This window comes from Branchiostoma belcheri, unplaced genomic scaffold (genome assembly GCF_001625305.1).
Source record: "Branchiostoma belcheri isolate BF01 breed outbred unplaced genomic scaffold, Haploidv18h27 scaffold96, whole genome shotgun sequence".
NCBI lineage: Eukaryota > Metazoa > Chordata > Leptocardii > Amphioxiformes > Branchiostomatidae > Branchiostoma > Branchiostoma belcheri.
The window spans coordinates 998,922-1,015,348 of NW_017804642.1; the positions used below are offsets into that span (position 1 = coordinate 998,922).

A 16,427-nucleotide genomic window follows, 5' to 3' on the forward strand; every position below is an offset into this window, starting at 1 on the left:
GTATATATACTATGCAGAGAACATGTCCCAAACAACTCACAGTGTGCTTCTATTGCATTCATTACAACCGTTGATAGGCGTTTTAAAGGCAGATTAAAAATTGCTAAGCAGAACATTGATGATATATGTGGCATAGAAACTCAAATCCAGAGCTCTATCAAAAACAAGCAACCAAAATACTTTACAGTCAACAGCCCATGCATCTAATGATATTCCCACACCGCTGTAAATGGAAAACGACAAATCACAAAGACCTGTGCAGTTATATCCGTCTCCTTCGTACCCAAAGTCACACGTGCATATGTAAGACCCGTCAGTGTTGGTGCAGGTCGCGTTGGCATGACAAGGATCGGTCTGGCACTCATCTATGTCTATAGTGAAAAAAGCTTGTACGTGAATGTTCCGGAAAAAGAAAGATATAAATCTGGTATCTGTTGATGTTTCACCTGCCGTAGATTACATACATTACATTTATGTTCTGATGCTTTATATATATATATATATATATATGTGTGTGTGTGTGTGTGTGTGTGTGTGTGTGTGTTAAAGAAAACAGGCTTCAGCTGAGGGGGACAAAAAGAATTCTTCAAGTTCAAAGTAAAATATTCAACAATAGTACATGACATTAGTTGTATTTCTTACCAGTACAATTGAAGCCATCCCCGTTATAGCCCACTAAACAATCACAAGTAAAAGACCCGATTGTGTTGGTGCAGGTTGCATTGTTGTGGCAAGTCGTTGTGTTCAAACATTCGTCAATGTCTGCAAAGAGAACGAGCTATCAAGGTACTGATCATGAGGAGGGCAAACTGCTGTTACGTAGCTATAAGTTGAGACTGGTAGGTAAAAGAAGCAATGTACATCAGAGGTGTAACACAGCCGATTCAGCCAAGCACTTGACCTCATCTTACTTATGATTAGCATGATCAGCACCTTTCCCCAGATAGAAGCAGCTACTTACCGAATTCTTCACTACAACTACCACTCGTTTATGCGACGACTATAAGCCTTTGTTTTTGCTACACATGATAGTCAATATGTGTTTCCAACCCTATATTGGATATTGATAATAAATAATAATAATAATTATAATCCAGCGCAACACTTTTGACGAAGCTCCAAGAAAGCAGCACTGGCTACTACAGACAAAGATACCAATTCTTTCAACTATGAGGCTCTACCCTAAAGTTATCAGTCAAAGAACGTTTGTCTGAACCTGTGCAGTTGAAGCCGTCTCCTTCGTACCCATCTTGACACATACACGTGTAAGACCCGTGTGTATTCGTGCAACTCGCGTTGGCATGACAACGGTCAACGTCGGTCTGGCACTCATCAATGTCTATGATGTAAATATATAAATTGTTATGAAACGCCAGCGTCTGTCAGCTGGAAAAAGCATCAGAACGTAACTGACTGAACTAGAGTGCCAAGCATCTTCTACCCTAGTTAAGGCGTATATTGGAAATCTACTTAAGAGTGTGTTGAATACCGTCTAGACTGTCAAAGATCTATGTCGATCCGGCCATGTTGTACAGGACTAGAAGACATGAGATCTGGATTATCACACAGTTAAGACCCCAAGCTGTTTAAGTCTATGCGACGAAAGCAGCTACATGTATATCTGTGTCATCTGTACTTCGTACCCGAGCAATTAAATCCATTCCCTTCGTACCCATCCCTGCAGTGACATGTGAAAGCCCCATCGGTGTTGGTGCAGATCCCGTTCGTGTCACAGGGAAAATACCGGCATTCGCCTATATCTGTACATGAAAAAATAAGGAAAAAACAAACAGTCCCTGAAGAAAACCTTGCTGCAAACTAAGGCCATGGAAACATCAAAAGCCGATTGCTTTACAGTCTTACACTTATGGCACATTTATGGCGCTGGCTATCTGTGACTGATATTTGAGCAGTTTACCACATCACTATAGCTATGTCCGGGCAGGGAATATGTCACCAAAAGCTTCCCAGATGTTTAAAACTCAGATATCTATGGCAACCACCATTTCTAACGCATTCTAGGGACACGCATTTTTAAAAGGCAGATAAAAGTGGGCCTTATTTTGCTAAGCAGGACATTGATGTCTACGGCAAAGCAACTTGGGGTGTTCAAAAAATGTATGAACAGCATGTCTACAAGGGACAAAACATGGAATTACTGCCAAAGAAAGCATGTACAGCTTGTACTAGAAAAGGCTTTTTAAATGTGCGTAAGCTACAGTTGAAAGTATACGGTGAATCAGGAACCTGTGCAGTTGAATCCGTCTCCTTCGTAACCAAATTCGCACGTGCAAAAGTAAGACCCGTCAGTGTTGGTGCAGGTGGCGTTGGCATGACAAGGATCGGTCTGGCATTCGTCTATGTCTATATTGAAAAAAGCTTGTAAATGAATGGTCCGGAAAAGAAAGATAAATGCTTCCATCATCTGAGGAAAACAGAAGATGAAGAAGAAGAAGACTACGAAGTAATTAGTTCCGCATGACAACAGTACTTGGTATTAGTTGTACTTCTTACCAGTACAATTGAAGCCGTCCCCGTCATAACCCACTAAACAATCACAAGTAAAAGAACCGATTGTGTTGGTGCAGGTTGCATTGTCGTGGCAAGTCGTTGTGTTCGAACATTCGTCAACGTCTGCAAACAGAACGAGCTTTCAAGGTAATGATCATAATGACAGCAGAATAATATCCTGAGCCTAAGCAAGGAGGTGATGGAAGTACCCTTGGCCTAAGTAAGCATCAATGTAAATCAGAGGTGTAGGCAGCTATAATTCCTTTGCGACCACTGTCAAGCCAAGCACTTGTGGAAAAAACGTTCATCTCAATGCCAACGATCAGGGCATTCCCCAAGAAGCAAAGAAAATGCAACCCAGTGCGACATTATCTTCTTAAAAGCTGGAAGTTACCCAGTCCCAAATAGGCAGCGCAATGCGCACAACAGCATCCAAATAAACCACTTTCAACCCATTAAAGCTTTGCAGCTCTACTCTAGCCAAATTATAATCTAAATCCAGGCAATATATAATCTAAAGCAAAGTCGTCTGAACCTGTGCAGTTGAAGCCGTCTCCTTCGTACCCAACTTGACACATACATGTGTAAGACCCGTTTGTATTCGTGCAACTCGCGTTAACATGACAAAAGTCGACGTCGGTCTGGCACTCATCGATGTCTAAAATGAAAGGGAAAAAATGTTTACATTAATCAAGTAAAATCACCACCTGTCCATACTGCCTTTCTAAATGTAATCCTAGCCTGCATTAACATGGTCCCTCCCCACTATCTGGGAGGCTAAATAAGTGTTAAAATAATTACTACTGTAACAACATACAGAATTACTTGGCAAGGTTGTACATCTTACCAGTACAATTGAAGCCATCCCCGTCGTATCCATCCAAGCACTCGCACATGAAAGACCCGGCGGTATTAGTACAGTTCGCATACATGTCGCAAGGGGAAGTCAGGCATTCATTGATGTCTGCATGAGAAAATGAACATGTGGTTTATGCGAGAAAAAATACTTTAAATGTCTGAGTGTATACACTTCGGTGACGTATGCATCATGGTGTCTATAACGCCCATGTTTGCAGCGCTAGAAAACCAAGGACGTTCAACACAAGGCCTTGTGTTGAACGTCCTGCCTTGTGTTGAACGTCCTTGAGAAAAGGAATTTGCCATGATCCTTCTACTAATTAGAGCATGTAATTATAAATAAACAATGGCGCTTCTATGCAGCCGAAAGATAGGCCATGCTCTACTAGATGTGTACATATAAAGCTCTTCATGAGCAACTGGCCCAAGTACAGAAGCATTAAAAGATTTAATGGGTTTCGGAGGAAAGAATTTGATCAAGGAAATATGTGTCAGAAATTGTGTCAGGAATGTGTCAGAAACTGTGTCAGGATTTGTCTGCCTGTACAGAGCATTCCGCCCCAGGGCTATTCCCCCATGTATTTCCTTTCTTCGTCCCAATAGTTAAGTTCGTTAAGCTTAAGTGACTGAATCCTTGTGGCAGACTTTTCGCTACGGCTCCGTACTAGATCGACTCGATTAATCGAGGGAAACTTCCTTGTTCGAGAAGATTAAGGATAACCTAAGAAATTCTCAGATGCATTGTGGTGTGTCTTACTTAATTATACTTATAAGATTACAGCCGGTATAACATTACAGTAATAGGCCGGTCCGACCAGTGGCAAAACCACAAGCCAATTAACAAACTGACAATTGACAAACTGACAATTAACAAACTGACAATTGACAAACTGACAATCATCTAACGTTGCATCAGGCGATATTAGGACGATACAAAAAGTCGATTTTTTTGGCCATCTCTTTACAAAGTAAGTGAATGTGAATGGGAATTTGAAGTGAATGTGCCAAAACATGACGCCTTACGAGTGTGTTTAAAAGCTAGAAACACAGCTGTCAGCCATGTTTGTTTACGTTCTGGTAGTCAGTGCGCCTCGTGTGAGCTGTTTTTAACGCCAACCATAAATGTCAGAAATGTGAGCTAAAATGTGCCTGCATAGAGTCCATTCCAAGTCACCGCGCGGGTTTTTTAAATTATATTTTCTATTTTTTCAAATAATTCGAAAATCTTATTAATATTCTGAAATTATGATAAAAATGTAAGTACCTAAGTAGCATTTTTCGAAAATGTTACAAGTTTTTTTCATTTACATTTTAATTTTTTGGTACAAAATGTTACATACTTGAGATATCAACATATATCGGATAGTTTATATATGTATGTACCCGGAGAACATTTCTTTTTTTAAACCAGATTGCTTTATTCAATAAGCATATACAGTGAGTCATTTTTCTCATCAAAACTGAATTGATCCTAGCATAGTCTTGTCTTGTCAACAAGAGGGTTAATATTTTTGCTGCTTCGATAAAAAAACGCAAATAATTCATAACAAGCGTGTGGCATTTTATAGTACACTAGCTTATGACAAAGATAATTTACCAATTACCAATTATATGCGCAATGTATAATGCATTGAATGTCTACAAATTTATTCGCATTGCTCCCGACACGAACCTAGAAAAAGGGCAGGTAAAAGAATTTCGGTTTATCATTACTTCTGGGAAAGAGGGTTAGTGGCCAACGTTTGTATTTTTAACGTTCGCAGCTGTATCGCACGATGACCTGTTATACGTTTTGCTATTGGGTGCAGATGATGGGATCTCCTTTTTGTAATTGCATACGTATACGTGTTTTCGGGCGTCGAAGTACTAGTAATAGATGTTGACGGCCTCTGGACACCCCACTCTGGGTCAAACGGGCGCGTCATCTTGCTGTGAAGAATGCATATACTCTCCAAGCAGAGGTTGTGGGGAAATGATCGTTACCTTTTTATATATGGCCGTTTTTTTGTCCTGACCCCCACCGTCGGTGGCCGCGGAGCTTCTCTGGCTAATGGATACTGACTGGCCAATTTGATACTGTCTTTTTGCCGCCGATAGGGATCTGCTTGGAGATTAGAATGCATATGCCTGAGGGGTTGCGATACCTCTATAGCAGTGGAGCAGAGACACAAAAGAGAAATAGATCCCACTCGATTAGCTGAAAGTTCTCATGTCTGACACCTCCCACTTTGCGCATAGCGTATAACAATTTGCCATATGCACGCCTATGGTAGCCTAAACGATCATCATCTACCTGTGAACTGTACTTGACGTAACAACTTTCATATATTATACAAAAATAAACAACTGAGGTATGAAATCATCGATTCCTTTTTGTTGGTAGGAGAACTGAAGCATCCAACGTCCTCGTCTCCATCAGTCTTCTTACCGCCATTTTCACATTCCTGATCCGGCCTGTGGATGGTCACACGCCCGATGAAACACTCGAGATCAGCGTCAATGGCTTCAAAGCTTGTAGTGGAAGGTTGTGGAAGAACAGGGATTGCTATGTAGTTTCTGCTTTTGTTTGTGAGCTTCCCCTTCTTTCCTTTGATACTTTGAACCTTGTTGAGCTCCTTGAGCTGATTTTGCGCGATTTCCCCTTCCCTGGCGATAGCCGCCATGTTGTGTTCCAGATTGTCGTCGACCTCTCGGAGAAGGACATCTCGTCGATGGAGCAGCTTCTGGACCCGGAGGTCGTACTGATCACTGATTCTTTGCTTAGTTTGGAGATGGTTTTCCGTTGAAGATTTTATCAAATTGTCAAGATTCCTCAGAAAGTCCTCGGTTCTTTGTTTGGAATCCACTTGTTTCGCTGGTGTTCCCCCCAGACATCTCTTGAAGATGTCAACTGCACACTGACGACACTGCAATGCCAGCCACTTTTGGGGATGCTCCGAGCACTTTTCAAAACTTTTCCGGCGTGTTGGGACGGCCTTGACAAGACTCAGGCCGACGACGGCCTTCCCCTGTTGCGGAATGGTGCAGCTTAAAGCCGGCTCCCTCGCGGGGGACTCACAGATCGGACAGACCAGGGGCGATTGCCTGCGCGCCAGGTCATCCAGGCAGGCTCCACAGAAGACATGCCGGCAGGGCAGAGTTCTGGGCACCTGGAGAGCCTGCCGACAGATCCCGCAGATGGAATTGTCCTCACTGCACGATGAATCGGTCTCGTCTGTTTCAGAGTGCGCCCACATTTTATCACTGAATGGTTCGGTTGCTACAGGATTCTTGTTGACTGAAGAAAGTGAAAGTACTCGAACAGGTTGGATCACTCCCTAAAACGCGCGACTAATTATACCGGTTAGTAGTATAATTAGTATCGTGCAGGTTGGACCAAAGCCGCAGTCCCTGTGTACTGATGAGGCGTTTACAAAAAAGGTCGTACACGGAAAGGACACTCGAGGTAGTGGGCTACCCCCAGTATTATTTAAAAGAACGTTCCTACGACAAAATGTGGAATACTCTACTGCTAATGAACAGGCATACCTGCAACTACAGCCAAAAGACCTCAGAAATACTATGCAACTACATGTACACCCAAGCTCCAGCCAAACTACAACGACAAATGATGTTAACCTGTGCAGTTCAAGCCGTCTCCTTCGTACCCAACTTCACACGTGCATATGTAAGACCCGTCAGTGTTGGTGCAGGTGGCGTTGGCATGGCAAGGATCGGTCTGGCACTCATCTATATCTATTCGGAAGAAAACAAAGCCTCAAAACATGCAATTAACTGTTCAGCTATTTGGCAACGATCTGCAAATAACCATACTTCACAGTCATAAGGCTGTGTTAGCTACAGCATGATTCATTTTTTCCACACAATGGGAATATCGGAAAATTGTTGACAAGATCCTCCTACTGTAAGAAAACATGATCCGGGTTTCAGAGCAAACGAGACCAATCATGTTTCATACTACTTGTAACTTTTTACCAGTGCAATTGAATCCATCCCCACTGTAGCCGTTCACACACTGACATGTAAAAGACCCGTCTGTGTTAGTGCAGTTTGCGTTGATGTCGCAAGTGGAATTCTGGCATTCATCTATGTCTGGTTACGAAAATGGAGAGATAAAATACGCGTTGAATACTGTATTGTGCAAAATTATTTTGACAAAACTTTAAATTTCAGTGAAATATAAAAAAAGTAGCTACTGATCTACGCCCAGCTTTTTAACATAAAAGGGGGCACCACTACTTTGCTATGTATGTGTGACATCTAGCTTCAAAGTCAACGACACTCTATGATTTGAAGGACAAAAAATACAAGACAACGCGATTTATCATACTAATAAGGGCGAAGAATAGCGATCTGAACAATTCTTTAGTAACCTATGCAGTTGAAGCCGTCTCCGTCATAGCCGACTACACAGTCACACGTGAAAGAACCAATTGTGTTGGAGCAGGTTGCATTGTAGTGGCAGGTTGATGTGTTTAGACATTCGTTAATGTCTGCAAGGGAAACCAACTGTCAATGGTGATGGTCTTTGTGTCACCAGATTCTACTGTTTGCCAGTTGGAGTGGTACGCAATGCAAGATCAGTCAGAATACCGACTTAGACGCACAAGTGCTGGGCTGCTATCACCCCATAGCTCTCTGATTATGATATTATAAAGCAGTCCTAAAGAGCATCTCATCATGATGTCTGCAAAATGGAAGAAGCATATGCTGGCTGGAGTCAAAAAGCTCACATTTATGAACAATGCCACTACGAAGCTGTCTGGTTTCTGGTTGTAAGCTGTCACGTGAGCCACTGTGCAAGTGAATATGTTATGTTTTCCAAGCATTGCTTCAAAGCATTGCTTCATTATTACTGGCGGCAGAATATAGTCATCTATTCTACTGCTAATGACCAGACCAAGGGACCACAAAAACGACAACTACATCCAGCTGTAGCAAGACCTTGAAATACTATGCGCCAACTCCAAAGCTCCAGCCAAAATACGACGACAAATGGTATGAACCTGTACAGTTGAAGCCGTCTCCTTCGTACCCAACTTCACACGTGCATATGTAAGACCCGTCAGTGTTGGTGCAGGTCGCGTTGGCATCACAAGTATCGTTGTTCTGACACTCATCTATATCTATTACAGTTTAAGATAAAACTTGTACTGTATACTTTGTATGGAGAGTCGACTGCAAATGTTTCATGTTGGGATGCATATTCCTTCTGGTAAGAAAGGAAAAGAACATTCTTGTTAAACGGCCATAGCCGAAGAATAGACCGGTTTTGATCGTTTGTCTTACCTGTGCAATTGAAGCCATCTCCTTCATATCCGTCCAAACATTGACACGTGAAAGACCCGTCGGTATTGGTGCAGTTCGCGTTGATGTCGCATGTAGAATTCTGGCATTCGTCTATGTCTGGTTAGGAAAATAAAGTCAGAGAAAAATAAACCATATAAAAACTGAACTCTACGTATTAAAACTTGATCTACCGAAAAGATTTATATGTACATGTCAGCGAAAATGAAAATAGAGACATAAATATGGACAGCTTAAGCTTTCTGAATATAAAAAGAAACAAGAAAGTGAAAGTGATCTCGATCCAGTTTAGCTCATTGAAGAGCTAATCTTCCACTGGTCGTGACAGAGAAGACAGACGCTATATACAGTATTTACAGGTTCATTGTACCGGGGAAATTCCCCTAGCTCTTTTCGACAAGCACAATGAACAGTGGACCACAGTTAACGTCCCGTCCGAAGGACTGCGACCCTAAACAGTAGCGTGCATGTCGGGTGAGCGACATCAGCCGGGATTCGAACTCCCAACCTCTTAGTCCAGAGGCAGGATCGCTCTATATTGCTAAGTACGTGTCATGCTTTGTAATAAATACACATGGCCGTCAATACCTTCAAAGATAAAGAATACAAGGCAATACGATCTACCATCATTCTTACAGGACTTCTAAGACTAGCCTGTACTGACCTGTGCAGTTGAAGCCATCTCCGTCATAGCCGACTACACAGTCGCAAGTGAAAGAACCGATTGTGTTGGTGCAGTTTGCATTGTAGTGGCACGTTGACATGTTTTGACATTCGTTAATGTCTGCAAGGAAAACGATCTGTCAATGTAACGGACGTCGTGACTGTAGATTCTACTACTTGTTAGCTGGAGTGGTATGCAATGCAAGATAGATAAAAATGACAGACCTAAAGGCAAGTTCTCCGGCCATGGTGAGGAGTTTTAAAAATGCACCTTATCGTCAGTACATCATGTTAAGTAGCAAATTCTGGCTGAAATCAAAGAATGTGCAGTGCCACTTTCCAGTTGTAAGCTAGGATGTGAGCCACTGTGAACGAAATGAAGACTGAGGATAACGCGTGGACGTGTCCAGTTCATTACCAGCATTATACAAGCAAAAGACCATCATTTACCACAGTGCGTAGACATGTACATGCTAATGTCAATGGCCAGCCTTCCAAGATACAAAAATTAATAGCAGCTACAACCAAAGGTAGGAGGGCGAAGAAACCAAGCTCCAGCAAAACTACATCAACAAATGGTGTGAACCTGTGCAGTTGAAGCCGTCTCCTTGAAAACCAACATCGCACGTGCATGTGTAAGACCCGTCCGTGTTGGTACAGGTGGCGTAGGCATCACATGTATCGTTCTGCAGCTGGCACTCATTTATATCTATAATTATAGAAATTGAGAGATAAATCTTATACTATGTACACAAAAGAAGTTACTCAAGCAACTGGATATGATTTTGGAAACGTCAGACGTTTCATGAAGCATCCACTACCTTGCGTCAGTGACACTAGAGGAGTTGTCAGAAAAGCAGGTTTATAAGGACGAACTATTGATTGATATTCAAGTAAGTAAACTTTAAGGCAAATTTACTGTGTTGTATGTAAAGTATTATGGACAGCCATTCCTTCTGCTACAAGACAGAACAACAAAATTTTTGATAATTGTTAAACGGCCATAGCTGAAAAATATGTCTGTTTTAGTCATTTGTCTTACCTGTGCAATTGAAGCCATCTCCTTCATAGCCGTCCCAACATTCACATGTGAAAGACCCGTCAGTGTTGGTGCAGGTTGCATTCGCGTCACACGGATAGCTCTGACATTCATCTATGTCTGTACACAGAAAATGAACGTAAAGAGATATTTTTGATCGTGGCTAAGAAAAGCGCCCGATCACGGAACGCCTGAAAAGAAGGCTAAGTGCTATCCCAGTAAAACTGCAGAATTTGCAATTAACCATGCTCGCTTTGGGTCAATAATTATAATAATTGCGCAATGCTGAAATCTGTAGTAACCTGTACAGTTGAGACCGTCTCCGGCATAGCCAACTAAACATCGGCACTCATAAGAACCTGGCGTGTTGACACAGGTTGCATTGTCATGACAGGTCGTGTTCAGACATTCGTCGATATCTGCAAAGACAGTAAGCTTTCAAGTTAAAGAACGCAATGGTGGAATCTGTGTCACATGGGGGACAGTCTCAAGAAATTGAAAGTTTCATTTCGTTTATTGATACAGGGATACAACATATAACCCCAAAGGGCGGTTTCCATTGTGCCCTGGACTGTAAGCAACCCCAAAGACATAAAAGAATAAAAATACAACATAAAGTAAGTGCTGAATAAACAAACTTATGTAAAAACACACTGATTGCTACTAAAATAGGCCCAAAAGAAGGTATTAGAAAATTTACAAGGAGTAACAATCAAATCGAGGAGGAGATATATCTTGGATAACCTAGACGTACCAAAACTGTATCTAAACCATTCTAACACAATCCAAAATACGACATATGTTATGTGAACCTGTGCAGTTGACACCGTCTCCTTCGTACCCAACATGGCACTCACACAGGTAGGACCCGATCGTGTTGGTACAATTCGCATTGGTATGGCAAGGATCAATGGTCTGGCACTCATCTTCATCTACAACAAAAGAAACATTTGGAGATGGTCAGCAACAAATCCCAAAAATAGTTTCATCAGGTTGGTAGTAGGACACAGGAGTTTTCTTTTACACAACCAAGATTGTATCAGCTAAGTTGCTTACGTTTTGATTGTGGAATTGTGTTCTCGTCGAAAAAGCGCCGCCCACATCCGGTCCGTGTATTTACCGAAATATACGAATTGTACGAAATACAGTGCGAAATACACAAGAAGATGGTGATACCTACCGAAATACATAATGATTTGATGAGTAAATATCACAGGCTGTTATATTTCAGCATAAGATAATGTATATATAGCCCCGGCGACAAGAAAAAGACAGAAAAGTGACTTGCCACCATCACGATGCCGTCTCGGCGCCATCTTGTTTTCGCACGATGTTTGTTTTTAGCGGTATTTGAGTCATTTACACACGAAGAGTGTTGAAATCTACCGAAAACCTGAATGATTTGATGATCAAACATCACAGTGTGCTATATGTCAGCATAAAATAATGTATATGTGGCCCTGCTGACAAGAATATTGGTGAGCACGGTCGGCCCGGCCGCCATCTTTGTGTTTACTAAACACACACGCCATGTGTTTGTTTGTTTTTGTCCGAGTCATTTACACACACAAAGAGTGGTGAAATCTACCAAAACACAGTAGTAATAAGTTAACATCACAAGGTACAATATTTCGACAAGAAATAATGTGTTACATAGGCATGTGACTGTAGAAATGCAACAGAAAATACTCCGCAAAAGTGTATTTCGCACTGTATTTCGTACATTTCGTGTATTTCGGTAAATACACGGACCCCCTACATCAGCTACATATAGCAATGAGAAGCAGAACTCCAGTCAGAAGCTCTGAGGAAGGTGTCTGATAGACACCGAAACATAGCACTTAAGTGAGACAATCTTGGTTGTGTAAAGAAAACACCAGTGTATATCAGCAACAACTGTTTTGTGATATGTGACACCATGCTCATACTTCATCATCTAATAACAAAACACAAACATGGGAATTTTGAACACAATGGCATGACTAAGGTTAAGTTACGACTTAAAAGATGTACTCCTTACCCGTGCAGTTGAACCCGTCTCCCACGTAACCTACAATACATTCACACGTGAAGGAGCCGTTGGTGTTGGTGCAGTTTGCATTGACGTCGCAAGGATCTGTTAGACACTCGTCAATTTCTGAAAATGGAAATAAAATTGAAGAGAAAACAGTATGATACGAAACTAGCACTGGTGAAAAATCAAGCATTCTTAGAATTGTACGTAAAATTGCATTTTCTTCAATAGAAATTACCAACCTGTACAGTTCAAGCCGTCGCCCTGGTAGCCTTCAAAACATTGGCAAGAGTAGCTCAGTTCGTCTATGTTCGTGCAGTTTGCATATGGGTTACATGGGGAGCTCCGGCATGGGTCAAAAACTGCCAAAATGGAAAAGAAAATACAATATAAAGTAAGTATAGTGTCCATGATTGAGTATTTGTCGTTATTTTAGCAAATCTTCAATTACTTTTTACAATTTGCAAAGCAACAGCACAACGTTTACCTTCACCTGGTCTAGCCCAACAAACTACTCCACTGTTTACTGTTACTCAAAGTCATATATTCATAATGTATTAGCACCCCCTGCAACTCTGTTCTGCTTCATGATGTAACCCAACACCACAATGGTGTTGCTACTGTATTAGTTACCATGGTGACAGACGTCTGGTCCAGGTGATTGACCATATTTGTTTGAAGAAGAAAAGGAAGAAGACACCGGGTAAAACAATAATGTTTTCTTTCTACAAAGGTAAACATAAACAGGCTAAGAGGTGCTTACTGTATTCGCAGATGAATCGATGATCATCTGCACAGTCTTCAATCCACCAGTCCCACCGCGGAATCAAACCAGGAGCCATCAGGACACAGTCACTGTCATCTGCGTTGGCCAAGTCCACATTGTTTCCCGGGAAGCGGTTGAACGATCCCAGGGGAGTGTCATCGGAGTACAGGAACACTGCCTCATTCGCGCGATCATCTAAACCTGTTTAGGGAATTAGCATTCTTTGATGAATAGATAAATAAACTTGATCGCATAACAATAGTACATTGTACGAAGTATGGCAGCTACCGCTGCATGAGGCTACAACAAGTAAATTTTAAGATTCATATAGGAACTACCTTACCTCCTTTACATATCAATGACTATATGAACCTTGTCATGTTCAACTGTTTTTCCCAGTTGCTCCTACGTATGAGTTAACGAATTCTGTTACTTCATTAGTGATGCTGAAGAAGAGTGGTGGATGTCACTTGAAACGTCCGGAAATTATCTCCGTAATTTATCCAGTAGTTTTATTTTCCTATAAATATGATTTGAATATTCTAAAAAAATTTCACACATACCTATCCAGAAACTGACAGACTGGTTGATGTATGTCAGGATGTGATTCAGAAGAAACTGGTGAGTCTCATTGTTCATGACCCTGATAAGACGACCATCGTATAGGACACAGCTATCTTCCGCACCCTCGTAGTCTGTGGAACTGTTGCTGAAGAGGTAACAGCTTCTGTTGAACGGCACGTAGCCTGGATGGCCCTGGCACGCTGGAAGTGAAAATATCACAATGGGACGGGTTTGTGGATTGCTGGTTCTTGGGGGTTATCATCAGCGATGCAAGTTTTTTTATGCCAACATTTCATGACTATAGACACGGCATCAACGCAGAGGACAAATACAGGACAGGACAATACTCATTTTTACTCGAGTTAAGGGAGGAAATTCATGTAAAGTGCCTTTTCCAAGGGCACAGGATCGGTGGCATGTCAGGACTCAACCCGGGACCTCTTGGTTCCGAGTCGAGCACTCTGCAGTCACGCCACACGACCCCACAGCGATGCAAGTGCAACTGCAATTTTTTTTTTACTGGAGGGAAGTCATGGTAGAAATCGTACACTTAACTTTTATTTAACACTCATCTTGCAAAATGAATATAATTTTATTTATATTACTTATAACAAATGGCTTGCCCCTATAGCTAATCTTTGCTGATTTCCAAGGAGGGGGCAGTGAACGATAAAACGATACAACATGCAAAACCAAAATACACATAGATAACATAACATGGGTACAAAAATAGTAACACTGAGAAACATGAAAAAGAATTGTAGCCAACAAAAGTAGATAATAACAAGAACAACACAACCAAGTCGTCAAGTCATAGGCGTAGTCCAAAATCAGGTACAAATGCCGTTTTTAATTTGAAAATTGAATTTTGTGTTGGAAGCTACTTACAGAATGGTGGTGCCGTGGAGACTGGCATGGTGATGACCGTTGTAGCGTTTGTAACGTTCGGTGCGATGGTGGTTGGTGCTGCAGTAGTTGTGGTTGGTACTGCAATTATGTGCAATAGAGACTACAATGGCTACTTTCGTCCAGTCACACATTTCGTCTTAAAATTTATTTTTTATCTTATCTATTTCCTTGTTACAGATGTTTTAGAGGTCATTTTCTTTGTGAGCTGTTTATCATAAGTTACCTTTACTAATAAATCAGTCGTTTAGCTTGACTTGGAATTCGAACTGCTGATGTATTCATTGTAAAGGTACCTAATACCAGCTCAGAAAAGAATAGAAATAGTTATGCCTTCAAGTACCAGAGTTATCAACCAAGGATTGAGGTGTTCAAAAACTTAATATTCTTTCCTAGAACTATTGCAGAGTGGAACTCTTTGTTACCAAGTACAGTAGGGGCATTATCATTAAGATAGCTTTAAACAATGTTTAGAGTTAGATTTTCAAGGGTTAGGTGTATGTGTAACAAGTCGTTCGGTGTAATGTAGCCATAGGCCGCCGCGTTGCATGCCTGGTGTGTTATACAGAAGCTGGCTATACAGTACAGATACAGAAAGGATGCCTTGAATGATCTTACCAAACTCGCAGATGTACAGGTAATCTGGATCTGAGCATCTCTCCGGAACCCAGTCCCACGGCGTTGTCAGTCCCTTAGCCATCAGTACACAGTCCTTCCCTTCCTGGTTATAAGGGCCCACATCCCCAGCCGGCCAGCGGTTGAAGGATCCCAAGGCAGTTCCATCCGAGTAGTTGAACTGCCCCTCTACCGCCCTGTCATCTAAACCTGCAGAATACACCAATCAGAGAGCTGTTTGAAAACAAACTCAATTCGGTTGCATTCATGTGTATCATATGATATTTGGCTTATTTTAACACTGTCGCAAACATAGCTGCCAGAATGGCTGAATTATGTTGTGAAATGACAACAAATTCAGTAAGAGACATATTTATATGTAAAACACTTAAGGACAGGAACAATCTATACAAAAGATTGCCGGACTAAGAGATACCAGTAAAAAGTAAGAATAGTTCGACAAGTTAAAATATAACAGCACAACTATCAAGGCCTAATTGTCAGGCCTAATTGGTACAAATAGTCAAGAGCAAACGGATGTCTCACTGCATGTGGTTCAAAAGTTCTATCATACATTGTATATGACATGTTCATCGATGACAATTGCTCTTATTGCAAGTGCCATATACAGACATCTCCAAGTCAACCACATAAGCACTTGGTACGTCGTCTCTTTTACTTCTTGAGAAATGTGTATCCACCAATTAGTATTATCCTGGCACATCAGTTTAGTAAATTAGGTTCCTACCTATCCAATAACTCGTTGCTCCATCTGTGTAGGTTTCAATGTAGTCAACGAGGAACTGGTGTATGCCGTCGTCAAAGACCCTGGCCAGACGGCCGCTGTTGGCGATACAGCCTTGCTCGGCGCCCGGATAGTCCGTGGTGGCGTTACTGAAGTGATAGCAGTCGTCTCCGAAGGGCACGTAATCATCTAACCCTGGGCATGCTGAATGGTGGTATGATAATAATGATAATAAATGGTTTATCGAACAAACAATACCAGTGCAATCGCAGCCTTTTATAGAGCTGAATTGATGCAGGGTTTACAATGATCACATAATACACATGATCATATTTGCTCCTCCCACACTTTTGTGGAACTGTCGCAAGGGTCTGTGCGGCTTCCATTCAGCGCCACCAGGTGACCTCAACACGATCACTCGATGCTTTCTTTCTATATT

The 16,427-nt window shown here is 41.6% G+C and overlaps 2 protein-coding genes across 2 annotated transcripts in view; both read right to left on the reverse strand.

The window, feature by feature from the left end:
* Positions 1 to 16,427, reverse strand: part of LOC109461759 (fibrillin-1-like) — a 49,755-nt gene that overhangs the window by 24,815 nt on the left and 8,513 nt on the right. Inside the window, exons 13-33 of the mRNA XM_019758151.1 lie at positions 13,156 to 13,359; positions 12,635 to 12,754; positions 12,399 to 12,515; positions 11,191 to 11,310; positions 10,681 to 10,797; positions 10,382 to 10,498; positions 9,926 to 10,048; positions 9,341 to 9,460; positions 8,659 to 8,775; positions 8,376 to 8,495; positions 7,743 to 7,862; positions 7,345 to 7,461; positions 6,988 to 7,104; positions 3,359 to 3,475; positions 3,047 to 3,169; positions 2,515 to 2,634; positions 2,248 to 2,364; positions 1,644 to 1,760; positions 1,217 to 1,339; positions 643 to 762; positions 255 to 371 (exon numbers count right to left, since the gene is read on the reverse strand). Coding sequence (XP_019613710.1) covers positions 255 to 371; positions 643 to 762; positions 1,217 to 1,339; positions 1,644 to 1,760; positions 2,248 to 2,364; positions 2,515 to 2,634; positions 3,047 to 3,169; positions 3,359 to 3,475; positions 6,988 to 7,104; positions 7,345 to 7,461; positions 7,743 to 7,862; positions 8,376 to 8,495; positions 8,659 to 8,775; positions 9,341 to 9,460; positions 9,926 to 10,048; positions 10,382 to 10,498; positions 10,681 to 10,797; positions 11,191 to 11,310; positions 12,399 to 12,515; positions 12,635 to 12,754; positions 13,156 to 13,359 — 2,583 coding nt within the window. The remainder of the gene's footprint in view (positions 1 to 254; positions 372 to 642; positions 763 to 1,216; positions 1,340 to 1,643; positions 1,761 to 2,247; positions 2,365 to 2,514; positions 2,635 to 3,046; positions 3,170 to 3,358; positions 3,476 to 6,987; positions 7,105 to 7,344; positions 7,462 to 7,742; positions 7,863 to 8,375; positions 8,496 to 8,658; positions 8,776 to 9,340; positions 9,461 to 9,925; positions 10,049 to 10,381; positions 10,499 to 10,680; positions 10,798 to 11,190; positions 11,311 to 12,398; positions 12,516 to 12,634; positions 12,755 to 13,155; positions 13,360 to 16,427) is intronic.
* On the reverse strand, positions 5,419 to 6,783 carry LOC109461778 (nuclear factor 7, ovary-like). Its single transcript, XM_019758174.1, has one exon. The coding sequence runs from the start codon at positions 6,603 to 6,605 to the stop codon at positions 5,691 to 5,693; it is 915 nt and encodes a 304-aa protein (XP_019613733.1). The 5' UTR covers positions 6,606 to 6,783; the 3' UTR covers positions 5,419 to 5,690.

Coding starts and splice junctions, on each gene's coding strand:
- LOC109461778 (XM_019758174.1), bottom strand. CDS start 6,605: ATGTGGGCGCACTCTGAAACAGACGAGACCGATTCATCGTGCAGTGAG.